The sequence below is a fragment of the Peromyscus eremicus genome, chromosome 1 (assembly GCF_949786415.1).
Source record: "Peromyscus eremicus chromosome 1, PerEre_H2_v1, whole genome shotgun sequence".
Lineage (NCBI taxonomy): Eukaryota > Metazoa > Chordata > Mammalia > Rodentia > Cricetidae > Peromyscus > Peromyscus eremicus.
This window is the reverse complement of record NC_081416.1, coordinates 148,801,491-148,829,322: the sequence shown is the minus strand read 5'-3', so window position 1 is coordinate 148,829,322 and position 27,832 is coordinate 148,801,491. Positions and strand designations below refer to the sequence as shown.

The window sequence follows — 27,832 nt, the reverse complement described above, 5'->3', positions numbered from 1 at the left end:
TACGCGATGAGCATTCCTCATCTGAGAATCTGAAATCCAAATTGCTCCAAAATCTGAAACCTTTCAAGCATCAACTTGATGCTGCATGTAGAAAGTTCCACACTATTAACCTTTTGTTTCACATACAAAATTATCTAAAACACTAAGTAATCTTCAAGCCTTGTATATATATATATATATATACAAAGTACCTATGAAACATAAAGATGTCTTGCTTAGACTTAAAACATTTCCAACATATCACATGTACATGGAAATATATCAAAGTCCAAAAATCGGAAATCCCAAACACATGTAAACCCAAGCCTTGGGATATGAGGTACCCTGTGGTACTAACCTGAGCCTCCAGAACCACAGATCAGCAGCTTAGTTCCAAATGAGTTACTCATCTGAGTAACTCAGGGAAGCCTCTGATGCTCCTGAGCAATGATAAAACCCATCGCTCACCTTCGTAGCAGTGTTTAGCAAACTGACAGCACACATCCTATCATGAGCGTCTTTGGAGTCTGTGGTAGGCATGACTAATCAACTCTGACACTAGACATCCTCTTTCCTTTGCCTACTGTTCTAGACAGCTGCTACCGAGTGCTATCCTGGAGCACATCAATTTCACATATTTCTTATTTGATCTCTAAGTTGCATTTCATGAAACACCCACAAAGAACAGAAAGCAAGCGTGGCTGACCCACTTTCAAGTCAGAGCTGGGGAGATGGCTCAGGCAGTAAAGTACCTGCTGTGCAGACATGAGGACCTGAGTTCAGGTCCCCGGAACCCACAAAAAAAGCCAGGCATAGTGGTGCACGCCTACAACCCCAGCGCTGCAGAGGCAGAGACAGGTAGGTCCCTGAAGTCCATTGGCCAGCCAGTCTAGCTGAATTAATGACCCTGTCTCAAAAACAAGCAAACAAACTAACTAACAAACAGAAGTGGAGGGGGCAGGAGCGATAGATATCACTGTGGTTAAGAGTATTTGCTACTCTTACAGAAGACCTGAGTTTGATTCCCATCATCATGTCAGTTGGCTTACACCTACACACACACACACACACACACACACACACACACACACACACACACACACAACTAATAAAATAAACCTTCAAAGAAAGTAAATGAAGGTGGAGAGTGATTAAGTAAGGTACCCTACATCGACCTCTGGCCTCCACACACATGGACATACACATGTACACCTACCTCATGCACACACTTACATACCCAATGCTAACAAATGTACACACCAAAACAACTGAGAAGGGGAAGCGGGGAAACAGAGGCAACAGAAGCAGAGTAAGTTCCCACAGCTGTGAGGCACGGACTAAGGCAGAGAAAGACCCCCAGTATCATCCTTTCTCCATTTTCTCTCTTGCTGACAGCTGAAACCTGGGAGGGCTCCCAGCAGAATCACACAGCACCACCACCCCTAGACAGACCTAAAGGAGGCCAGGTGCCAGCCACAGGCCTGCTGACCTTAAACCCCAGATCACAACTTCAGCAAAGATACAGACAAGGTGGTACCAGAGCACCCATTGATGCGAGCCCTGGAATCCATCTCCATCCCCAGGGAGGCAGTGAGGTGCGCTGAGGTGAACTGAAGTGAAGGCAGCGGCTGCACCAGGTAAAAAGTCTCACACAGTTCCACTCCTCACGGAGCCCCCATTTCCCCATCCGTAAAATGGGAAATCTATTACCTACTTCCTAGGGGCAGAGGAATCTACAAGAGAAAATCATCTTAAAGAATGTGGTGTGTGCAATAATGGAGAGCAGGAGGAAGAGGAGGGGTTGGAAGAATGCAGTGCACCAGTTTAGGTGTTCTCCCACAGTGCATGCTGTGGTAGCCATGCCTAGTACCATCCTCACTCTCCCTGAGTGCAGGCAGGACCTGTAACTCCAACATTACGGAAGAGAGTCCATCCCGCTGGGACAGTTGCTCCGCAGACTGGCTCCCTTGCTGCCACTGAAGGAGCGAGATTCCTGTGTGGTAAGAAGCTTTAAGAGCAACTGCTAGAGGTGAGGGTGATCGCCAGCTGGTAGTCAGCAAGAAGCCAGGACCCAGAGTCCCACAGTCACAAGGAAATGAGTGCCATCAGTAATTCAAGTAAGCTTGAAAGCAAACCCTTTTCCAGTCAGTGCCTACGTGAGGATGTGGCCCTGAACATACTGTGACCACAGCCGGACCTAGGTGATGCATGGAAGCCGTGAGACAATAAGGACATGGTTTTAGTTTTGTTTTGTTTTGTTTTGTTTTGGTGTGTGTGTGTGTGTGTGTGTGTGTGTGTGTGTGTGTGTGTGTGTGGTTTGTTTGATTGATTTTTCAAGACAGGGTTTCTCTGTGTAGTCCTGGATGTCTTGGAACTCGCTCTTTAGACCAGGCTGGCCTCAAACTCAGATCCGCTTGCCTCTGCCTCCTGAACACTGGGGATTAAAGCATGTGCCACCGCTGCTGGCTAAGACACATTTTAAATGGCTGCCTTTGTGATGACTGGCTATAAACAGCAAGAGGAAACTAGTCCAGGAATGAGAGGGGAAAGGAGAAGCCAATCACAGAAATTAATGCTAAGGCAGAAGGGACCCTCCTTCTCTGTCAGTGGCAGTCCACGCTTCCAGCCTAGGCCCACTGTCTGTGTTTCTGTGGATCTTCCTGACCATCAAGCAATAATTCTAGCTAACAGACCGCCACAGCTCCGACTCTCAGCAGGACTGCAGGCCCAAGGCAGTGCCATGGCCGGCATCCACCCACTGATATGCCTGCCCCTACCAGCTCAGCTCCAAGGCGTGAACATTCCAGTGCTTAAGCTCCTTTGCCCTAGTATTAAAACCAGAGACCACCAACCATCTCTTGAGCTTTAGTCTTTGATTTCTCAGCCCTAGTTAGAGTTGGCAGGATTAAACAGCCCTGTATTTTCTTTTCCTTTTTGAAGTATGCCCAATGTTTTCCAAAAATGAACATGCGAGTTGAGGAAAGAGAGTCAGACAGGAGGCAAAAAAAAAAAAAAAAAAAAAAAAAAAAACAACAGGTAGAGTGCCCCTTTCAAAGCCCCCAGCTTCCCCCCTCTGACCCTGGGCATTCTTTTCTGAGATGATCAAGGTGATCCTGTGTGATTTTTTCTTCTTTTGAGAACACAGGCTGGCCTAAAACTGCCTACATAGCAAGAATGGGCTTGAATGTCTGATCCTGCCTCTATGTGCTACATCACCAAACTAGCATACTGGCATGCATCACCATACTGGGTTCATGCAGTGCTAGGGATAGAACCTAGGGCTTGCATATTAGTCGAGTATTCTACCAAATGAGCTATGCCCCTAGCCCTGCATTTGAAAAGAAACAGCAAGCTGGGCTCCACACAATCAGAATCGAAATAAAACCAAGGGCATGGTCAACATGCAGGGGCAGAGAGGTCGGGGTCTCCATTTCCTCAGCCCACTGGACCTTTCTGGACTGGCCTTCAAAGGGAAATATGAACTTACCTACAACCTGGATGATCTGGGCCAGGAGCACGCCATCGGTCACATCTTGCTGGAGGTCCTTAATGAGGCGTTTGTGGCCAGATTTGGCGAGGTAATGATTGGCCCAATCGGTGTAGATCTGCAAAAAAAAGCACACAGACAACTTCAGGAATCTGGGCAGAGCCCACTGCAGGGTCTGAGGCAGCTCCTGGGACCCATGCTTGGGTGCCACAGTCACTGTCCTGCTGGCACTGTCGAGCTGGAGAACTTCGGAGTCGCCAGAGCCATTAACATTCAGTGCATTGTGCTGGCTAGGCATTCAGCTAGCTGCAACAGTCCTTGTCTATTGAGAAAGCTGTGTCAGGGCCTGGGGAAAAGCTAAAGAGGGTGTCAAAACATGCAGAGGCCTGAATAGGCCAGGGGACAAGGAACCAACAGTTTGCTCCAGACGGCTTTGAGACACTGCAGCTCTGAACACAAGTGGGGCCTTTCCCACCCCTTCTCAACTTTTCACTTTATAGAGAAAACATATGGGGAAGTTACCACCCAATGGGCATCTTTGAACGGGCCATTTTTAGGGCAAGGAGGGCTATTGAGTAAGCAAAGTTCTCAGGAGCCTGGCTCCCTTGTAAAGCAGCCAAGAGGGAAACACAGAGTCCTACCATCACACACGTGGAAGTGAAGCTAATTATGGCCTCACCATCATTGAAGATTTAACCAGGTCAATTAAAAGCCAGCCACCATTTTTACTGTCATGATTCTGCAAATAAAACCCAACTAATTCCAATACCTGCTGTGGGGCTTCTCTCCCTGGAGAGATAATGTCAAGCTTTACAAAGGACCAGCCACGAAAGTATGAGTATACCAATTCTAACTTGGAGAAGCAGCAAATTTATTGGGCTTGCTTACAGAACACTGGTGACCTCAAAGCAGTCACAAGTGTGATAAGACTCATCTCAGCATGATGACCACCTCCCCATGGCTGCAAAGATGTCATCTCTCCTTGAATTAACTTTTCTGCAGATTATACATTTTAGCACTTCCCTTGGCCAGGGAGCCACAGGCAATCATGGCAGAATTATATACAACTGGCCAGGAGGTATTAGACGGGGAACAGCTGGAATCTCAGTGGAGGGTCCAAAGATCCTCTCTACCTACTCCTTCTATGGACGAATGTCAGCAAACAGTAGAGTCGATCTTATGGGGCTCCTGTGAGTAGTCACAGGCTGCTCCCAAGAGATGATAGCTGTTATGCTCAGGAGAACACTCTACAACATCTTTAAATACATCAGTGTGCACAGTGGTCCAGAAAGCAGAAGCTGAGTGACTCATGGGAAAGCAGATCTCTTGGGGAGCTCAGAACCTGCTTTTCTATGTCACAGACTCATCAGAGCAAAAGGATATTATCTTCTAAGTGGGGAAGTAAAGAAAACTCATCCAAAGCCAGAAAAGATCCCCAACCATTACCCCAATGATTTAGAGAGCTATGTTTATTTCTGAGCTTGTATGGGAACGTAGGGAGGGGATGGACACACAGGCTCTTGCAAGATCCCCCATCCTTCTCGGTGACATGAATGACTGCCCAAAAGAAAGGACAACACCCTCCCAACTGGTCTGATGCTTTCTCCCTCCACCAGTGGGCCTGACCAAGAATTCAAAAAGCTTACAGGGTAGAACTTCAACTGGCCCTGGCCTCTGCCCCCCCCCCCATCTTTGACCTAAGGAAGCCTCACTTTGTTGGGGGTGCTGTTCTTAAGGCTTCTGGGGGAAACTGAGGTACACTCTTTGTGGAGAGGCAGCATCTCCAGCTGCTCAACCCCAGACAGTAAGACCCTTGTCCCAAGAATCGACAAGACTGCACAGTCTGGTTCAAGGTGAGAGAAGCCATTTCTTTCTCTACTGCTCACTAGACATTCCATCTTCCATTAGGAGAAGCATATGCAGACCAGAGAGAGGCTCACAGAAACCTTCTATTTAACAGCTTGGGTACCAGCTCTTACACCCATGTTTGACTCCTCCCCAAACTGCCAAATTATCCAAGACCAGAGAGAGAGAGCTGGTAAAGAAAGAGACCTTTCAATTTCCTGGTTTTTGTTTTGTTTTCAGTTAGGTCTTACGTAGCTAAGGCTGGACTCAAACTGTCTCTGTAGCCAAGGATGACCTTGAACTTCTGATCCTCCTGCTCAGTAGTATAATGGCAAGTGTGCATCACCATACATGCTGTTATACAGTTCTGGGCAGCAAACCCAGGACTTCATACATGCTAGGCAAGCAGTCTACCAAATGAGCTACATTTCCAGGTTCATCTTCAATTCACATAATTCAATTCAATAAATTCAGAGAAAACTAAGGGATTGAAATACCACAGTGGCAGTTAAAATGGGCAGACTAAAATTTAAGCAGTTAATAGATGAAATTATTCAGAGGGAGAGATGAAGAAAAACATGAAAAGGAAAGGAGACAGACCTGGGTTCCAGTCCCAGTTATGAAGGCAACTCTAAGGAAGAGACCTGGGTCTGTTGAATTCAGTGATGCTCCACAGGTCAGTACAACAGCACAGGACAGACAGAGTGCTGGGTAGCTGGATGACCGCAGGGAGCCACCAAACCCACCTGAGAAGTTTGCTTGTCTGTGAGATGAGACCAGTACTGTGCTTCTTGGCTATGGTGGGTACTGAACCAACCAATCAATGCACTTGAAGGAAAGTTCTGGTTTTTTGTTTGGAGACAGGGTCTCTCTACATAGCCCTGGCTGTCCTGGAACTCACTCTAGACCAGGTTGACCTTGACTTCACAGAGATCTGCCTGCCTCTGCCTCTCGAGTGCTGGGATTAAAGGTGTACACCATGAGAACCAGCTGAAGACAAGTTCTTTTCCAAAAAATTGGAGCTTAACAAATCTCAGGCAAGACAACGCAGTGCCTGCTCCACTTGAAGCCTCCCCTAACCGTGCTCCATACACAGACTCAGCCAAGCCTCTACATTGTCTACATTCTGTGGGGTAGACATGATTGCAGGAGCCACTTGTCAGCAGAGAAAACCGAAGTGTAGAAAATACTTTGTTAAGGTCCTCATAGGTGGCAGGGCCAGAAGGGGACCCACACTGAGTTGTCCTAGCCTCCCCTACACATTTGTCAACACTGCTTCACTGAATAGTCTATGTGAGGTCATTCATCCCATGACACCCCATAGGCTCATTCCTCTAGTCAGTTACACTGAAAGAGTTCAAATTCAAAAACAAGTCAAGACCCAAGGCTGGCTCTTTGCTTTGCTACCTGAATGCCATGGAGAAAGCCACCCAACCTTTCTGCGCTTCCATTTATTTACCAAAACTGAAACCTTGAACTGGATCCAAGGTAAACCCTTCCTTATGTTGACTTTTCTCAGGCATTTTGTCACAGTGATGGAAAGATGACGGGCACATTTGCCAGCCGAGAAGACCAGGACCTTCAGGAATCTCTCAAAACACAGAGGCATCTCACCAGCCATGTGAGAGAGACCCCTGTAAAATACAGAAATTTAAAGTCATGTGCCCAAGGACCCAGCTGAGTGAGAAGTCCACCTGTGTCCCTCCCTAGGTGGCTACAGTTCTTCAAAGTAGGCATGCTGTTTAGAAAGCCAAGCCCTTATGTGACTCCACACATTCCAGTGGGAAGACAGGGTCAGGGCACCTTCTTTCCAGGAGTGTATATACATATGTGCACACATACGTGCATACATACGTGCATGCATACACAGGGTGGAGACATAGAGAGACTATGCAGGTATCAGGTACACAGAAACTTTTATTGGACAAAGTGGACAAAAATGACTCTCCTTACTCCAAAACAAGAATTCTTACCGCTCATATAATCCCAGAATTCCTAGTAAGACTGTGGGTTTGAGGCCAGTCTGGGCTACACAGCAAGTTCAAGGCCAATGTCCTAGTCTGTTACTGTGATAAAAACATTAACCAAAAGCAACTTGGGGAGGAAGGGTTTTTTTTAAGCTTATGGGTCACAGTCCATCATCAGGGAAGCCACAGGGCAGGAACCTGGAGGTAGGAACTGAAGCAGAGACCACAGAGAAATGATGCTCACCAGCTTGCTCCTCATGGCTTGCTTAGCCTGCTTTTTTATACCATCCAGGACCACCTACCCAGGGCAGCACTGCTCCCCATGGGTGGGGCCCTTCCACATCAATCATTAATCAAGACTATGTCCCACAAACTTGCCTACAGGTCAATCTGATGGAAGTACTTTCTCAATTACAGTTCCCTCTTCTCAGGTGGCACTAGCTTATGTCACATGGACCAAAAAAAAAAAAAAAAAAAAAAAAAAAGCAATGCAAAAACCAAAAACAAACAACAAACAAAAAACCTCACACAACAACAACTAACCAACACAAGCTGTATAGTGAGACCCTGACTCAAAAAGAAAAAATATCAAGGGTTGGCAGAGGGATGGTTCAGTGGGAGAGCGCTTACCTAGCAGGTGTAAAGCCCTGGGTTTGATCCTCAACCCTGTAAAACCAAACCAAAAGCTCTCCTGTGAACTTTAACCTCCCTGGCAGCACCCACATTGCTGTGCTGAGTTCACCACGGTCTACTCAAAGCAGCTCCCCACTTCCCAGCAAAAGTAAACTTTCCACATTATCACTCAAGACATTTCATGCGCCCACTCTTCCCAGAATGCCCTCAACCCTCCAAGGGGAATGGGGGACAGTGTACGTATGGAAAGGTACAATACAGACCCTTGGGATCTGACCAAGTTGCCTCTGGCTCAAGGCAAGTTAATTCCTAATAATCTTTCATTCCTTGGTGTCTGAGTTATTTCCCTATTGCTGTGAAGAGACACCGTGACCAAGGCAACTTATTTAATTGGAGGCTTGCTTACAATTTCAGAGGGTAAGCCCATGACCATCATGACGAGGGGCAGGGCAGCAGGCAGGCAGGTATGGCACAGAAGCAGTAGCTGAGGGCTGACATCTGATCCACAGGTGGAAGTAGAGAGACTAGGCTTGGCCTGCATTTCTGAAACCTCAAAGCCCACCCCCAGTGACACACCTCTTCCAACAAGGCCACGCCTCCTAATCCTTCCCAAAAGTTTACAGTTTTACCAACTAGGGGCCAAGCATTCAGATATACGAGCCCATGGGGGCCATTCTCACACAAACCACCACACTCAGCTTCGTCACCCATAAAATGGGGACTACATCAAATATACTATGAGGTGGTACTGGCAAGTCGTGGCCCAGACTAATGCCAGCTGGGCACCTGTTTCTGTTAGTAAAGTCATGGGACATAGCCACATCCTTTTGTGGTCTCTGGCTGCTTTCAGGGCACTAAAGCAATGCTGAGCAGTTGTGACAGAGATCTCTGACCTGTAAATCCTCAAATATTTGCATCTGACTCTTCCTAATAGTCTGCCAGTCTGTGCTCCCACAAGCTAGTGAGCTGACATGCCTGCACTAAAGAGGCGTTCAGCAGCAATCACTACCATCCGCCCCAGGAAAACTCATCAGCTCTCCTGTCTCCACTCTGCTGCTGCTTCCCCCATTCGGGGGCTCCCTGGCTCATCTCCAGGGTCTGCCCTTCCATAAAATTGCTCTTAGTTTCCTGATCCAACCCTCAAGTTCCCAGCACCAGATGTGGGCAACCACCATATCTGGCCCATCTTTGCACGTCTGGCAGAGCCTCTCAGAGAAGTTGGCACATGGCAGGAGGCCATTATGTGCCTGCTGGGTCAAGCTGAATGAAATGAAAAAGAGCAGGCCTTGGGAAGATGATTACCCATGAAAACGAAGGATATGGGTTCTTGGTGAGTCTTCAAACCAGAATTTCTTTATAAATTAAAAAGAGATAAGGGGGCTGGAAAGATGGCTCAGAGATTAAGAGCACTGGCTGTTCTTCCAGAGGATGGAGTAGGGTAGGGGGCATTCAATTCCCAACACCCGCATAGTGACTTACAACCATCTGCTACTCAACTCCCGTTCCAGGGAATCCAATCCTCTCTTCTGGCCTCTGCAGGCTCTGCATGCAAATAGTGCATATGTGTGTGTGTGTGTGTGTGTGTGTGTGTGTGTAAATATATGTATGTGTGTATATATATACATATATATACACATATATATATGTAGGCAAAGCACACAGGTACACTAAAAAAATGGTTTTTTTTAAAGAAGAGAGAGCGGGTATAATGGTTATACTTGGTTGTCAACTTTACTACATCTGGAATTGACTAAAACCCAAGTAGCTGGGTACACCTGTGAGGGATTTTCCTTGATTGAATCACTTGAAGTGGGAAGTCCTATCCCAAATCTGAATCTTTTGAGGTGAGAAGGTCACCTTAGATCTGGGCCACACCTCCTGGTAACAGCCTATATAAGGACAAGGAAGAAGGAAGCCTTTGCTCTTTGCCTGCTTGTCCTCACTCAACAGGCAAGTCCCTTCTATCAGTGGCATTAGAGCCTATTTTTTTGTCTTTGGGATCCCAGCACATCCTTCCTCCTGGAGTGAACAACTGCGTGGTTCTTGGACTTTCTATCAGGAGACAGCCATTGTTGGAATAGTTGAGCCATATCCTGTAAGCCACTCAAATAAATTGTATGTATGTATGTATAGATAGATGATACAGGATAGATAGATAGATAGATAGATAGATAGATAGATAGATAGATAGATAGATAGATGGATGGGTGGATGGACAGACAGACAGATAGACAGATAGATAAGATAGATTTATTGAAGGGACACTGGCCCACGTGAGCATGTGGCTCTGGCAGGCCTTGCCCTTCTCCCCATTCCCTCTGCCTTGCTAAAAACATTAGATTACATTCCTAAAGATAGTCACTAAGGTCTCTTCTCTTACTTGGTTACTTTCTCCTCCTGAGGCTGACTTTACCAAAGTCCAGCAATCAAAAGCGCCACCCCGCCCCCTTTGGTTCACCTAATTAACATGCCCAATTAAAATTCAACACCTCATCGTAACACAGGGTTTCCCCCTTTACCTTTATAAACCACAATTTGCCAATGGGCCACATCGGTCTTCCCTGTATCCAGAGGCAGTCCTTTGCCCTCCAGGACAAATACCCCTTCCTGCTTTCTCTTGCCCCCTTCCCCTATACCACAGCACCCTAGCCTATTCTAACACAGACCTCCCCTTTTCCCCCTCTTTAAAAAGGTACACCTGCGAGGTCATTTGCTGCTGTTTTTCTGCCTGAGTCAGAAAGCACCCACTTTAACTTTTCTTCCCTACTTAATAAAGGATCTGTTTGTGAAAACAGGTGATAAGGTGTGTTTGTGCCTAATCTGGGGTCCGGGAGGAAGCCCCCGCTGTGTGGGGTTCTCCTTCATTTATTCTATCAGTTCTGTTTCTCTAGAGAACCCTGACTAATAGAGCAGGAAAATTAACTATCCCATTCAAGCTTAACCATCAGGACAATCTAACACGGATCCTTGATAATTTGGAATTTCCCTTCCTCTCCCATTCCTAGCTCTTGACTTTGGAAGACACGAACCACTCAGATTTATTTTTAAAGTCAGCTGCCGTAGGCCATGCTAAGTGTGGCCATAAACTCAGCCCCATCTCCTTTACTTGAGGTCTCAGTCAATCACACAAATGACACAGGCTTCCAAGGGACACTGTGCTCACTAGTTTTTATGTCAACTAGACACAGCTAGAGTCATCTGAGAGGAGGGAACCTCAACTGAGAAAATGCTTCCAGAAAATCTGGCTGTAGTCAGGCCGTGGTGGCGTATGCCTTTAATCCCAGCACTCAGGGAGGCAAAGGCAGGCGGATCTCTATGAGTTCGAGGCCAGCCTGGTCTCCAAAGTGAGTTCCAGAACAGCCAGAGCTACATAGAGAAACCCTGTCTCAAAAACAAAACAAAACAAAAATCAGGCAAGCCTGTAGAGCATTCTCTTAATTAGTGATGGATGTGAGAAGTCCAGCATTGTGGATGGGGACACCCTGGGCTGGTGGTCCTGGGTTCTATAAGAAAGCAGGTTGAGCAAGCCATGGGCAACAAGCCAGTAGGCAGCATTCCTCCATGGCTTTGGCCTTGGAGTTCTGGCCCTGACTTCCTTCAATGAACAGTGATGTAGAGGTGACAGCAGAATAAACCCTTTCCCTCCAACTTGCCTTTGGTAATGGTGTTTAATCACAGCAGTAGAGACCCTAACTATTCATCCTTGACCCACTCCTCAGCTTCAGCAATTCTGCAACAGTGGTTTAAAGTGTGTTTGGAAGTTTTCAAGGCAGGGTGAGAGCCTAAGGCTTGGGTGGTTAAAGCATGTCTCCAAGGCTCTCAATCTCCCAAATATGGGGACTTGGAGACCACTGCTGCTTTGTGTAGACACTCAATGATCCTTGTTTTGCCCCAAGAGGGTAACTGTGAGTTTTCAACACAGCACAATTTTGGTAGAGAAAGAACAAAACCACCATCCCCAGTTGGATTTCAAATCACCAAACCAGTCCAAGGTAAAATTGGCTCCAGGACAGTCTCACTCCGAGCCCACATCACTCCCCCATGTCACCGACCTCCATTTTCCCCAACCCCTCTCTCTACCCAGGACAGTCTCACACCGGTGCCCGAGCAGTATCACTCCCCCCATGCCACTGACCTCCATTTTCCCCAACCCCTCTACCCAAAGCTTCTGTGTGCACACGTGATGTTCCTAGAGAAGCCGCTGTTAAAGTAAATAGGAGGGGAAGGGGAAGAAGGCCCAGGCAGCAAATGGGGGCTTTCTACAGACCCTGGCAAGATTCCAGAGTGCCAAGTTCACTTGCGTCTTGCTCCATATCAGTCCCTGTCACTGGAGCTGAAACCCAAAGGGGAGGTTTTTGACAATCAATGAAGTAAGGATCTGATTACCAGATGACACCGACACTGTGCTGAACCAAGGGGGCATAATAATGTCTCCAAGTTTGGACTGCAATTTGCTCTCAAATGAGAGGAGGCCATTCTGTAATGGGGAATCCCATAGTGGGGAAAAACTGCACCAGCAGAGCTAGAATGGAGGCATAGAAAGCAGGCTAGAAATACAGGCTGGGGCATCAGACAGAAGGCAGGGTACCAAGAGAGCCATTCCTAGGGAACTAGGGTAAGAGGTGTCTTGGAAAGAAATGCCAACACTGAGATTGGTGTTGGGATGAAGCAGTTATTTGGCATCTGCAGCTGCTTCCTGTGTGTTCACTGTAAAGGAGATGCTACTGTCTGGCTTTGAGTCAAGACTTGGGTCATGCCATCAAGATAACATCCTGAGCACTGTGTAGTCAAATGCCTTGGCTCTGATTACCCAGTGCTACAAAAATGATACCATACCAGCTGATGGAGTGTTCTCACTGTTTTTGACTACAGCAAGGTCAGAGCTTCCTCAGTGGATGCCAGCTTGAAGGGGATAAAAATGCACATTTGTTATCCCAGATAAGGGTGGCATATGCATTTCTGCATCGCCAGCCAAACAGAGAAAAGAGGGGCTGAGGACAGAGAAGCAAAATCTTCTGTTTGGGGCTGCACAGCACAGTGGGGCTGGGCCAGAACACCAGCTCTGCACCTCGGTTGTTCATTAGAGTTCACTTCTGCCCAGGGTTTTCAAAGTTCCCTATGCTCAACCTCCACTCCCATCTTTGGCATGGGATATATCACTCTAGTCTCAAAGGGAACGCTTGCAGCCTCATGTCTACACGTGGACCAGGCCGAGCTACGTTTAGTGGATCTTGTCTCCTGTGGGCCTCAGTGTCCCTCACCGTTCAGCTGGCACACAGGTGCCTTAAATGCGAGATGAGATCACACATGTAACCAACTAACACAGTGTCAGTGTCTGGCACAATGTACTAAATATAAAACTGTTGTTAATACTCAAATTAAACACCAAGCTTTAGAGGAAATGTCATTTCTGGTGGCAGAAAGAGGCCACTCTTTTCAGAGCCTTGCATTTTTCAGTTATTCAATTGGCAATCTTTCCAAGGAGATTACACTGAGATCTATAACAGAGCCTGCTTTTCATTGCCACAACTTCCTCTTTTCTTGGCCACCCAGGGGCATCACTATGAACACAAGGCAGTTGTGATCTACCCAGGGATGCCCCTAGGGCCACGAAGTCAGATGAACTCTCCTTTAAAGATTTTTGAGGGCTGGAGAGATGGCTCAGAGGTTAAGAACACTGGCTGTTCTTCCAGAGGTCATGAGTTCAATTCCCAGCACCCACATGGTGGCTCACAACCATCTATAATGAGATCTGGTGCCCTCTTCTGGCCTGCAGGGATACATGCAGACAGAACACTGTATACATAATAAATAAATCTAAAAAAAAAAAAAAAAAAAAAAAAAAAAGATTTTTGAACCCCATGCATCTCTAGCAGCCTGGTAAGTAGAGGCCTAGCACCCCAGCAGAGGGAAGGCAGAAGCAGAAGACAATTTGAGGCTAGCCTGGGCTAGATAGTGGCCTATTTCAAAAAAAGAGCAGGGTTTGTTCAATGTCTTGACATGACTTAGCCTCAAGGAAAACACAAAGGTGTGGGGGGACCTTCTGGACCTTTGTGCTGATTGCAAATTAGAAAGACTTGGCTCCTCCATCGAGAGGACCCTACCAGAAAGCTGGACTGCAGAAGCACTGAGATGTGACTGGGTTCTCTGTACCCCGACTTAAGCACAGGTGCACCCTACTGCCAACCACTGCTCCTGGGATACACTCTGAATAGAGCCAGCAAATAGCATGGACATGGAACCCTGTCTGGACTCAGAAGGCAGCAGGTGTAGGGGGCCACCCACTGGTTCCCTCCCTTCTTACCTGCAGCAATGTTGCCTACATCACCACCAGATTTATTTATACTTCCCAACACCCACCACCACACATGCCTTACTTCCCAAGGGACCTGCATGCGAACACATCGAGCAAGGCACTGGAGTGGCATGGCTGTTCGCTAATGTCAACTCTAGTCTTTTCTCCCCAAAGCTGGGATCTACCTCCAAGTGCTGCATGTGTGCCTTGGTGCATTGAGCAAACACTTCCTGAACCGCTAAACTGTGTGGGGTGCTGCTCTGACTGCCGTATGCAAGCTAACTGCCACCAGGTTTCAAATATGCCTCAACGACTTCCTAGCAGGGTGATCCTCCATAATAATTACGGCGTTTTCTCACCAGTAAAACGGGTCAACTCCTTATCTGGGTTACTGTGAGGTCATGAGACCATTTTCTGGTTCCTGGTTCCTAGTATAGGCTGACTGTACTCTCTGTGAGCATAATAACCAGGAAGAAAGCGGATGACACCATATGGACACTGGGCAAGTAGGGATTCCTTTGTTCTCATCTCGCCTTTGAGGAAGGTATCATTTCTCCCAAACTGAGACACTAAGAGCTTGTGGCAGTGACCCTTCACTGTCAACTCAACTGATTTGGAATCACCTAGTAGACGCCTGTGAAGGTCTTTCCAGAGGGAATTAACTAGGGAAGGAAGATTAACCTTGAATGTGAGCAACACCATCCTACGGACTGGAGTTTTGGACTGAATGAAAAGGGGAAAAGAAGAAAGCAAGCTGAGCATCTGCATCTGTGACCCTCTGCTTCCTCACTGTGGATATGATGTGACCAGCCGCTCGCAGTCCCACCGTCACGTCTTCCCATGAAAACACAGGTCAAAAGAGACCCTTCTTTCACGCTGCTTTTTGTCTGGGTCTTTGGTTTCACTGATGAGAAAAACTACTAGTATAGATGTCAAAGGATTTCCCCAGAGCTGAAGAAAGCGGGCAGTGGTGGCTGTGGAGCCTAAGGGCACCGCACCATTTGTGAGGGGCTCACACTGAATGCACAAGGCACCACAGAGGGTCACAAGACAGGGCAGTGTGGGAAAAGCCGTGAGAGGGAATGTTTGCACAATTGCCATCACAGTGCCACCGCCCGTCCCTGGGAAAGGGGCTGGACACTTGTCACCGGCTACTGACAGACCTACCTTCACAGGGACGCTGACACTTTCCCATGTCACCACGGAATCAAGCAAACAAAATTTCACAACAGCATTAGGAGAACAAAAATAAATATGCCAATATAACACATGTCGCCTTTGTAGGGTTGTGCTCAGGGGTAAAGTCCCCCTTGTTCTTCCAGTCTGTAGGGCCAGACTGACTTGGGACCCTGTGCAGAGAACGCTGGGGTTGGGCCTGGGAACAGCCCAGAGCCACACAATGGCGGCATTGTGTGTTGAGAACATGAATAAGCTACAGGTGGGTGTGCACAGCAACTCCAGACGTTTTGAAACCCTGCCTTCGGAAAGAAAGGGGGAAAAAAAGCCAGGCTGAAGGTGTTGGAAGGGACTGGCCACATCCTAAGGATGAGCATGTAGGTGTCTGCTTCCTCCACACCCCAGCTAATCCACACACAATGCCCAGGATCATCCTCCCTACACCCTGCTCTCCCACAGCACATAATGCTCTGCCCCACTCACTCACCTGAGCACTGCCATCCACGTGCTGGTGGCACGTGCCTCTACCCAAGGTCTGTTGAGTGCCAATCATGACTGTGGTCTCATAGGCAGTCTTTCCCACTGCAGTAGCAGCAGCGGACAGGCAGTCTTCCTAGTTGGCTAGTCCAAGCTTTCCAAAGTCTAAAATACTTCCTGGCACACAGCAGTAGCTCCCCAAATTGATGTTGAGTAAGTAACTGCTCATGTATCTCATCCGTGGTAGTCAATCTTCATCAGCTTGACTGGAGTTGGGATCACTGTGAAAACACACCTTTGTGTGTCTGTGAAGGAGTTTTCAGAATGGTTTAGATGAAGAGGGAAGACTGCTCTGAATATGAGCAGCGTTATTCCATGGGCTGGGGTCCTAGACTGCATACTAAAGAGACTGCGAGCTGAGCAGGCATCAATTACTCTCTGCTTCCTGACTGTGGATACAATGTGTCCAACTACCTCCTGCTCCCGCCAGTGGGCTGTATCTCCAATTGTGAGCGCAAATACATGCTTTCTCTCTGAAACTGTTTCTGCCAGGTGCTTTGTCTCAGTGATAGGAAAAGTAACCAGTATAAATCCCTAAGAAAACAACAAACAGGCTCGGAAAGGTCACATTCAATCCAGTCACACAGCCAATCCCAAGTAAAACTCTGGGTGACCCTGGAGGTCCTAAAGTAGACTGAGTCTTCCAAGGGCCTCCTGGGAAGGGCAAAGAAGGCCACATAACGATGGATACTGGAATTCTTACTGGGCATTTCTGAATAAGGTCCCTCATCAACCTTAGGATGCAGACATGAACAACAAATTCCAGCAGCTCCAAGAGAACCGGTGTTGGTACCAAATAGAACTTCCCAAGTACCGGCTCTCTCCTCCTACATCCACATTCTTTCTCATCCCCTATTGTGATGTGAAGGGTGGGATCAAGTCCTGCCAGCAGGTGGCTAGGGCAGCTGTAGACAAGCAGCATAATCCTTCCTTTAACAACAAATACCAATGGACCCATCTGGCTGGGCAGCCACACCTAAGGGTGGTGAGAACCCAGACGCGATGCAGACCTCTCTGGCTGCTCCCAGCCTTGTTAGGCAGGAGGCTAGCTCTGGGAGGGACTGATCAATGAGACCCCAAAAAGGAGATCTAAGGAACACTAGGAGACAGCAGTGGACTCCAGCTAGGTCAGCTCACACTGGCTCCTGGGACTTTCTTCCTCATCAGGAAAGCAGGGGCAGAGTGCTGCTTCCCACTAGTGAACTTTTCAGCCATACGCACACTTCAACCCTTACTAGGGCATTAGACTTTATACACTGACTTGGGCTGAATTCTAGGTAAAATGGGCTTCCAGGAAGAATATGCCCCTTTACTTAGAAGTACCTGGAAGAGACACGTGGGAGAGGCCATCAGGGATAGGAGATACAAGCCCCAAGCCCACCAGACCACCACTGCTAGAGATGCACAGTCATTAAGAGCACTTGTTGCTCTTACAGAGGACCCAGGTTTGGTTCCCAGCACCCACATGGCAGCTCACAATCACCCTTAACTCCAGTTCCAGGGGACCCAGCACCCTCTTCTGGCCTGCATGGACTCTCAGTGCATGCAGACAAAACATCCATACGCATAAAATAAAATTTTTGAAAAATTTTACAAAGAAAGCATGCTTGCTATGTCGTGGGTTTCAGGCCCTCTTCCTTGTAGTTGCAAGGTAAATTTATGGTTCTGTCTAATGTCTGCCTCTATGCTCCTTGGCAGCTAGGCCAGGCCAAGCTAGATCACGTGGTATTAAGCACACACACACACACACACACATATACACACACACACCCACCCACCCACACACACATACTGAAAACCTGTAACAGGAGAATCTCCCTTTGTTCTGTGGATTTGAAGGGAAGGCTCTCTTTTTCCCTATAAGGTTGCATTACAGCTGCCTATGGTCATGATGCTGTTGTCTCTCCTAATATTCCAGGGACTGAAGAGTTTGTTTCTTCCTTCAGAAACCCTGTCTTGCTATAGATGGTGGCTATCTATCCCAGTACAGCTGCTTCTTGGATCTGAAGGCCTGCTCTCCTGCACCAGGACCCCATTTTGGAGTAATTCTGAAGGGTAATCTCAGGTAAGCTCCTTCCTAGGAAGCTGCATTTTAAGTTACTTATTTTTAGAAAAAAAAAAATGAGATCGCTTTATTTTAAGTGTAAAGATGTTTTTTACCTGCATGCCTGTATGCACACCATGTGTACGTCCCGGTCAGAAAAAATGCATTAGATCCCTTGGAACTGCAGTTGCAGATGGTTGTGAGCCACCATGTGGATTCTGGAAACTGAACCCGGGTCCTCTGCAAGCTCTTAACCACCGAGCCATCTCTCTAGTCCCTTCAGTTTAAGTTATAATATACTTTTTTGAACCGAGAGGCTTGATGCTGAGGCTTTGTGACCTTAGGTAAACCACGACTCCATGAACCTCAGCCTTCCCGTCTGTGTAGTGGGATAATAGTCTTAATTACACATAGCAACAGCTGCTTCATCTACTGGAAGGTGCCTAACACAGAACTGGGACCTTTAACTACTAGTTCCTCTTCTCAATTGCCATCCTCCAGCCCATAAATGTCACCTGTTCCCTTCCACGTGTCCCTCAGCAGGTGTTCTCGGCTGGAACACCCTCCTAATCCCTGCACCGGGGGAAACACATCAGAGAGCAAGCCTACCACCTTTTCTCGTCTTTCTCTAAAATCCCAGCATATCCCGTAAACAAGCCTGCAGTCCAGGGGGCCTTCTACCCCGGGAGCCTTCTGGAGCCCGGTGCCTGCAAATGCATACTCCATATATGGAGTAAAACCCTGCTCAAATCCCTGGCTGGAAAGCCCTCAGCAGCCCATTTTCAACTCCTGACAGAGAACTTTGTGCTTCATTCACATGGCCAGCGGCTAGGAGCCTGGCTATCCTAAAAAGCAAATCTGCATCTGAAAGACCAGAGCACCATGGAGTCCACAGGCAAACCATAGTGACTTAAGGGGTTGGGGGTGGGGTGAGGGGGTGGGAAGGGGAGGGGGGAAATGGATGTGCAGAGGGTGCAGAGGAACACTGGGGAATGAGCAGGTGTATGGGAGTGTGGGAAAAAGACATCAATGGACTGGGGATTTGCATGAATGGGTGAGTTAGAAGACTCCGTTGCCCGTCACTTGCTAAATCTTAAAGCCCATGAAAACAAGTTATTTCATGTACCTTAAACCAGTCACAGAAGAGGTGCCTGGAAGGCGCACTTGGCTGAGAGGCACTTTTCATGCTTGTAGGACCCACCTGATCACAGATATCAAAAGCACAGTTTAAAAAGAACAGTGACAGAAGGAGGTGACTGTAAAAATTTTTCTGAGAACTTTGGGAACTGGCTCACTTAGACATTATGCTAAAATCATGAACGCTTACAATCAAATTACATTGTAAAGTGGTAATGAATACTCAGAACTCATCGTCTCCTAATTATTTCACCACAACTTACTGTTTCTGAAGCTCCTGGGGTAAGCAGCAGTTGCTGCTCTTCTGGCTGAGTGGGAGGATTCACCCCAAGGGAGACCGGCAAGTGCAGCCTGCCAGGCGGTTTCTCCGAAAGCCAAGTGTGGACCATTGCGAGTGAACGCAGGTGGGAGAGGAAAGGAAGGATGAGTTATTGTTCTCTCTCCTCCCGCCCCAAGAGGGAGATTTGTTTTGTAGAAGGAAGAGCATGAATATGCAAATGCAAGGGAGTAAAAACGACAAGAAAAAGTTTTGCATGAGAATTTGGGGTGGCAGGTGGGATTTGGGACTGCCAGCAGAAAGGGGAGGCTGTGTGGGTGGGGCAAAATGGAGGGCACCCCATCAGTCAAGTCCTGCCCAATCTACCCTCTCCTGGAAAATCTTCAATAAAATCTGTGTATCTTCCCTGGGTTTCTAGGGCAGGTAGAGAATTCAGGAATAAAAAGACAGATGTCAAGTTCTGCTTCCCAGTGCGTAAAGGGACAGCAAAGAACAAGCCAAAGCTGTGGTTAGGTTATTTCTGGTTCAGGTCCTATGACCCACTGGGTGCACAGTGAGCTTGCAACAACCCTCTGCAGCTCCACTGTGCCTGGCTCAGGGAGGAATCCCTCCTGGCTGATGCTTCTCAAGTCTCAATCTCGGAATTGGCCTCCTTTGCTCTCCCTGCCTCCTGCATTGACTGCCGCCCACTGAGGCACCCACTGCAACTCACTGCCACCCAAGTGGCCTCCTCAGGTGCTCCCCAAACCCCTCCGTTGGCCTTGGCTCTGTCCCTGCCTGTCCTGGGTGACCCAAACTCACCTGACCCTTGTTCCTTTCCATCAGGGCTGAGAGGTCTGAAGAGGCAGAGTTCTCTCATTGAAGAGAGTAAGTCACTCTCCCCAAGTAGCATTTACATTTCCAGCTCAGTCTGGGCTTTAGCATTGGGAGGGTGGATGTGAGGGAGGATGTATCTATGCAATCGATCTGGAAAGCCTGCCAGGAGTGGTTTTTGTCTTGTAAAAGGGGTTTATTGTTGTTTAACTTTTTAAAATTATCTTATGTGTTTGGATGTTCTCTTTGAATGTGTGTCTGTGACCATGTGTGTACTTGGTGTGGAAGCCAGGAAAGTGCATCAGATCCCCTAGAACTGGAGTTACAGGGGGTTGTGAGCTGCCATGTGGGTCTTGGGGAATCAAACCCAGGTCCTCCGGAAGAGCAGCCAGTGCTCTTATCTGCTGAGCCATTTCTCCAGACCCACAAGTGTACAGAGCCGATTAAAATTCCCAACAGCCAGTCTAAACCATGTTTAGAAAAAAACCTGAGTGGTGGTTGGTGGTTTAAGGAAAGATTGATGCACCCAGATTGCTGCAGGGAGTAGTCCAGAGAGGTGCGGGGCACAAGGCAAAGGCAAGCTAGTAGGGCCCTCCTGTGGTTGCACCCACAAAAAAGTAGGAGCTAGATTGCTCAGAGCCCAGGAATATGATATGTGTGCATATGCATTATATCTAAATACGTTCACACACACAGATTCCTATCATCTTACTCAAGGGACGTATCAACCATTAATAGCCATTCATGAAGCATTGACTTTGAGATGTTTCAGGCCCAAGGCTTTTGGTTAGGAGAGCCAGCATTGTATGATGAAGTTATTCTGAAATTCACAAACTCTCAAGCATGTGTGAGCGATATGCAGGGAATTCGACACGTGGAGTGTGAAGTAAAACCTGGAGTCAAGGGGCTGGAGAGATGGCTCAGAGGTTAAGAGCACTGACTGCTCTTCCAGAGGTCCTGAGTTCAATTCCCAGCACCCACATGGTGGCTCACAACCATCTGTAATGAGATCTGATGCCCTCTTCTGTATACATAACAAATAAATAAATCTTTAAAAAAAAAAAAAAAAAAAAAAAAAAAAAAAAAAAAACAAAACCTGGAGTCAAGTCCTGGCTTCAGCCTCTTCATACACTCAGGCCAGGTAAGTCACACACACCCTTCCGCCTCCTCCTGAAGCACAGGTACGAACAGCATTGGAAGTCAACACCCAAGCATGGCCCCTGGCAGGCGGTTAGTAAAGGACTGAGATGCCTCTCAGGAAGGCACTGCCAGACTCCAGAAGGTCTGACGCTGTCCTAAGGGATCCGAGTACCACGTGTCACTTGTCAGAGAGAATCAGGACTTGCCTGACAGACACACTTCTGTGTTGTGGGTGGGAAAGTTGTGTGGAAGTAACTTAAAAAACTCGGGACTGCAGGCAGTTCCCAGCAGTGACTGGCACTGCCCTACCCTAGGAACACATTCCACTCTCCTTGCCCACATGGGAGCCTCATTCCTTTCTCAGCAACTCCACAGCTAAGAGACTTGGCTTCCATAGAAGTGACCATTGTGCCTTGTGCCCTGGGCCATTCTCCAGCCCAGATGTCAGAGCTCCCAGGCCTAGGAGGAGGTCCCAGGTTGCTATGTGTTGTGTTTTCATAATAGGCTTTTACCAGGAAGAAGGGCTGTCCCCTACCCAGTGGACAGTGTGGCCTGGACACAAAAGGACAGTTTGCACAAGATTACTCTTTATTCTAGAGTCCTGGAAGGAAGCCCTGATGGCGTCATCTCAGGAAGAATAATGGCATCCTCACATCAAAGATGTGTCTGCCTCCCGTCTACAGGACTCACACGACCCACCCTTAGCCATGTTGGAAGACAGAGTGGGAGCCTGTGTGTGTCCCATGGAATACATAAGGCCACTGGTGCCAGCACAGATCAGCATCAGTACCACAGTTAGCTAAGTCTTCTAATTTGGTCCATACACCATCATATCATAAGGGAGTTACAGAAGTCAGCTTGCTTCATTCTGAGATAGCCAAGATCTCGGAGAGAACTTTCTAGAAGAAACTTAAGGAAGTATGCAGTTCCTAAGAAAGGGGAAATTGACTCTTGTGCCTATCCAGGCTCAGCAGGGGATGGAAATCCCCACCCATGCACCCTAGTTGTGTCTGTCAAGGCTCAAAACACATTAATAGCCTCCTCCTTGTGAAGTCTATTTTTAACACTCTACCTCAAAAGAAATCCAATCCACACGGCAATGACTCTGGAGCTCAGGAGTTAACAAATATAACCCAAGATGATGTTTACTGCCGGGCCTACACAGTGTTACACATTTGAAGTCAAGGAAACTTGTTCCCAGCTCCCTGGCAACCTTGTTGCTTTGATGAGTTAGCGCATCAGGAGAACGGAGCAACAAGAAGATGGGAAAGGCTTGGCAAGATGCCTTAGCCAGTAAAGGCACTTGCTGTGCAAGTCTGGTGATGGGAGTTCAATCCCTGGAAGACACAAAGGCAGAAGAGATGCTGACTCCATGGAGATTTTCTATGAGAAGAGGTGGGGGCTGCACACACACACACACACACACACACACACACACACACACACACACACCCCGCGCCTCAGCACAGCAGCTTGTCCCAAACTTGTGTCAAAGGTATCATTACACAGGGGCTTTCCCTTACATCATTCATATTCCTGCAACACAGTGTCTGCTCACTAGGCAGACGCTGTAGGGGTTAAACATTTCATAGTCCACCATTGTAAGTCCAGATAGATACAATAATCACTAAGCACACAGGAATAGCACTCTGCCCCAAACAAGGCTTGCCACCTTGGGATGCTAATGCTGCCCCAGAAGCTGGACTAGAGGCTCAATGGGGAGGGGGAAAAGAAGCTTGGGGAGGAGTGCACTACATTATTTCTAAAGAATAAGCTAAGGAGGAGCTCCCAGGCATGAGGCTATAGCCTGTGACCACTCTCTCAGACCATACCAAAGTGACCACTCTGATTGCTAGATCACACTGCCATGCTGCCAGTGTCCAGGACGGGCATTAGCCCTAGGTGACATGAATCATCTGAATGCTAAGGAGGTACTGAAGAAGAAAAGTGCACCTTGCCCCTTTGCTCTGTGAACACACACACACACACACCCCCAACGTGGATTCTTCACAAGTGCGAGGCTAGGTTGTCCTGGCCAGGGGCAGGAGAGGTTGTAGTACCCTTATGAAATATGCCCAGCAGAGTCACAGCTGGGCAGGTGTGGTGGCACATGCCTTTCATCCTTGCACTCAAGAGGCAGAGCCAGGAGGATCTGAGTTCGAGGCCCAGCCTGGTCTACAGAGCAAGGTCCAGGATAGCCAGGGCTACACAGAGAAACCTGGAAAGTGGGGAGAGAGAGAGAGAGAGAGAGAGAGAGAGAGAGAGAGAGAGAGAGGAGAAGGGCCAGGGTCTGAAGATGTAGGAACTCCTTCCAGCTCCCCCTCAAATTCTTCCCACAATGAAGCCCTCTGGCCTACCTGACACTTCCAAACCTTGACACAAGCTCATCTTTCTCCCCTTCGCACCTGCTGAGGCCCCATTAAGAAGCCAGATGGAGATGGCTACACCTGCTGCCTTGGCGACCCTGCTCATCTGGTCTCCAGTGTCCCCTGACCACCAATAACTTCTAGACAGACCCTTCTCCATCTGCTCTAAAAATACACACCTAGCCTTCCTGCCACCAGGACATACGACACAGGAAGCAGCAGGGAGAGGTAGAAGAAAGAGATCTCAGAGAACTCACAGCCTCACACAGGATGGACAATAAACCGGAACCATCTCTAAACAAAAGCCCAATGCAAACAAGCTTTACCAGCTCTCCCCAGAGCCCCTGCCAATGTCCCTCACTTGCTCACCCCTTTATAATGGTCACAGGAATCACGACTTTGGTCCCGGGCAGGGACCCATACGTTGATGCTTATAGGCATAACTGGACCCCTGCTGGCAGGCAGTAGTGTGATCCTCAGTAGTCAGCAGCCGGTGCCCTCTCTGGGGGTGTTTAGTTCAAAGCAGTGTGGAGGCGTGTGAAGCCTCAGAGGTTAATTTTAGCTGTGGTCAGATTTCCTTACACGGGCCACCTCCTGAACAGCCGCAGCTTATGTTACCCCAACCCATGGGCGGCCTCCTGGCCCCCTGCCCTGGCTCCTCGCTGCTGCGATTCCTGCACCTCCATCACCCCCACCGGATTCTCTTCACCCTCTAAAATAATCCAGCTCTCTGTGCTTACATTTTCTTGACACATTCAGGGGAAATACATCACGGTTTCTTAGACTTCACCAAGCAAACAAACCTGGGGAGCCCTCCCCCTTGGCCCGTGCTTGGCAAAGACTACCGTGGAAGCTCAGGCCGAGCAAACTTCACTGAAGTCTACTGGCTTCCGGCTCCTGCATGGAGGTTTCCAAGCCCTCCCAAATCACAGGGTGCCCCCCCCCACGCCTCTCATCTTTTGCCTAACACCCTGTTCCTTGCCCTTCATTTCATTGCTGTCTACTGCCCACGGAGAGAAGCAGCTCCACGCTTCAATCCTGCAAAGAGAAGGAGTTCACCTTGGCTCAGTCTTCGCAGGGATTTTGATAAAGCTATGGGAGCCTTAGCACAGGTGCTGGCCCCACGGGTTTAAGCAATGGACAAAAGCAGACTCCAGGAGGAGACTCAGCAGAAGCAGGTATTTTCAGCTCTCAGACCCTGTCAAACTCCACAACAGGGGCATGGCAGCTTACCGACCTAGTCTGTGCTGAGTAGGATGCTGGTCTCCTTGAAATGGCTTTGTTTCAATGTAGACAAGAACATGGAAAAATTTACATCAATCTAGAGTGGCCTCTTATGACCTCCACACAAATACCTTGTAGACAAAAACCACTAACTTGTGATGTTTAAGATGGGCATGGAGGCCACATCCAGAACCTGTACTAAGTTGGGCACAATGCAGTCTTTGCCTGCCTTAGCCCTCCTTGTAATTCTCCAGGGCACCTTTAGACCCCTCCTGCATAGACTCAGGTCTTCTTCTATTAGAGGATTGATAATGAGTAAGAAAGGGTTTTCCCAAGGTACAAGATCGATAAAATGACAAAGAGCAAATACACAAACTAGTGTCAGAGAGTCAGTGCTATGAAGGAAATGTAATAGAGAGTACAAGGTGATGAGCAAAGAGCTGATGTGGTGGGATACATTCAGGGCCGAAGAGATGGCTCAGAGGTTAAGAACAAATATTGCTTTTGCAGAAGACCTGGGTTTGGATCTTAGCACCTAAACCAGGTGGCTCACAACTGCCTATAACTCCAGTTCCAGGTGGCTTACAACTGCCTTCTGGCCTCTGCAGGCAACTGCATGCATATGGTACACATAAACTCATGCAGGTATACACACACACACACACACACACACACACACACACACACACACACACTAAAAATAAATAAATGTAAAAAGAACCAAAAAAACCAGAGGGATGAAGAGATGGCTCAGTAATTAAGAGCATTTGCTGTTCTTCCAGTAGATCCAGGGTTGATTCCCAGAACCCACACAGCAGCTCACAACCACTTGTAACTTCAATCCTAGGGGGTCTGATGCCCCTTTCTAGGTACCAGGCACTCAAGTGGTAGAGACATCCATGCAGGCAAAACATCCATGCACATTAAAAATTAAAACTTTTTTAAAAGGGGAGAAAAAAGAATAGCTTCTCCATGGAGGTGATATTTGATTAACAGGAAGGAGACAGCTATGCTAAGACTGGGCAGTGGTTTTTCTGGAGCCAGCAGAGCAGTGTGGCTTGACAACATGTTGGAAATGCAAAGTTTTAGACCTCATCCCAGGCCTGCTAAATCAAGAACTCCGGGGAGGAGGAGGACACAGCCTGGATATAGACAGGTGGTTCTTAAGCACTAGTGTGTGGGAAGAGCTAAGCTGTGAGAAGAGCATTCTAGATGGAGAATTCCACAGACAACATAACTCTGCTATCCCTGGCCACTAGCCCAGGACCTAGCATATACTAGGAATTCAATGCATTTTCTTGCCTGTCTGCCAGGCTGGAAGCCCCAGTCCTCACAAGCCCAGATAAAAATCACCAAAAGATAATAATTGTGAAAATATGGTATTCTTAAAACTTCAGCATAGGCACCAAAAAAGGAAGAGAGAATGATGTCATTTAGAATCCCAGGTGGCCAGAGGAAAGTTCTCTTTAACATGAGAAGCTGCCAGCCGCTAACACTGACTACTCCCGATCTAATAAAACTTGGCATCTCAAAGTTGTCAATTAGATTCCCTGTAAAAGGCTAAATGTGTTGGCCTTCTGCTTCCTAGTCCTGAAACCCAATGAGAAAGGCATTAGCGTGTGGCAGCTGGGATAATCATTTAATTAATCTTTTCCACTCATGGAAGCAATCTTCCCTGCCCCAACCCAGTGACTTGTAAATCAACATCGCCTTCATTGTGATCAGGAAAGACAGAACAAACACCCACCCTCCCCAGGCCAAATTGGAGCCAATTTCCTGATGGGACCAGAGTGACACTTTAAATGGGTGCTGCTGTCTCTGCCCCCTGGCCTCCACCAGCGCCACCCACATGTCTCCACCCAAGGGTAAAGAACAGAAAGGGAGAAACTTCCGAAGGGCCCCTAAAACAGAAAGGACGTGGATTCTGAGGCCAGCCAATCTCAATTCAAACTGTCGGGATGAATGACATTTTGCAAGCAATTTAAAAAAACAATTGGTGTGTAGGAAGAATTAGAAATATCATGTATTTTCTTCTCTTCTTCCTCTTGATTGCTGTGTGTAATTCTACTCAGTCAAGAAATACTTATTTATTCATTAGATGCTTACTTTGCACCTTCACTGGGGACAGGATGATATGCAAAGGTGACAGGCAGCTTGTTGTTTTGAGGGAGTGACAGATATTAAACAGGGAGGTCAAACATGGAAATTACAGAAAGACGTTCAAGGGCAATTGTGATGAAGAATGTGAATGTGAAGTACTTAGTGCCACGAGAGCCTATGCTGGGAGACTTGGACCTGTCTAGAACGTTCTAAAATTCAGATTTCCAGGCCCCAGGGGGCCTCTCCATCAAATTCAGGGGTACTGATAAGCCTCATAGGGTGTTACCATCACAGAGTGGGAGGCTACCAGCACACAAAGGTAGAAGCTGGGGGACCTGTGAGGCAATGGGTTACAGCTGGAGACATAAAACTATAAAATAAATTTCTAAACTAAACCATAGTAGAGTTCGTTAGTAAGAACTGCATAGTATATCACTATAAGTTAATGTTTATTTAATACAGATATTTATAGATATATGTCTTTACACAGGGAAGTAGACCACACACACACACACACACACACACACACACACACACACAAACATCCTTGTCTGTCACCTCAAGGGATCTAAACACAATGACATCCCAGTAGCAACATGTGTCTATTTTAGCACCCAGACTTTGGTTTCTAACACCATGCTCTGAGAGAGGGAATCAGAACTTCTTGCAAATTTTGGATGATTTCACACACTGGGACAAGATATTTTCATAAAAAGCTCGAGTTTGTTCTAACTCCCAAAGGTAACACTGTTATCTCCACCCCAAAACACAGCGAAGGGTCATGTCATGCCAAAGGGTTCAGAAGCCAGATG

The 27,832-nt window shown here is 47.6% G+C and overlaps 1 protein-coding gene across 1 annotated transcript in view; it reads right to left on the bottom strand.

The window, feature by feature from the left end:
- Positions 1-27,832, bottom strand: part of Nav2 (neuron navigator 2) — a 371,946-nt gene that overhangs the window by 248,075 nt on the left and 96,039 nt on the right. The window contains exon 2 of the mRNA XM_059274283.1: positions 3,467-3,584. Coding sequence (XP_059130266.1) covers positions 3,467-3,584 — 118 coding nt within the window. The remainder of the gene's footprint in view (positions 1-3,466; positions 3,585-27,832) is intronic.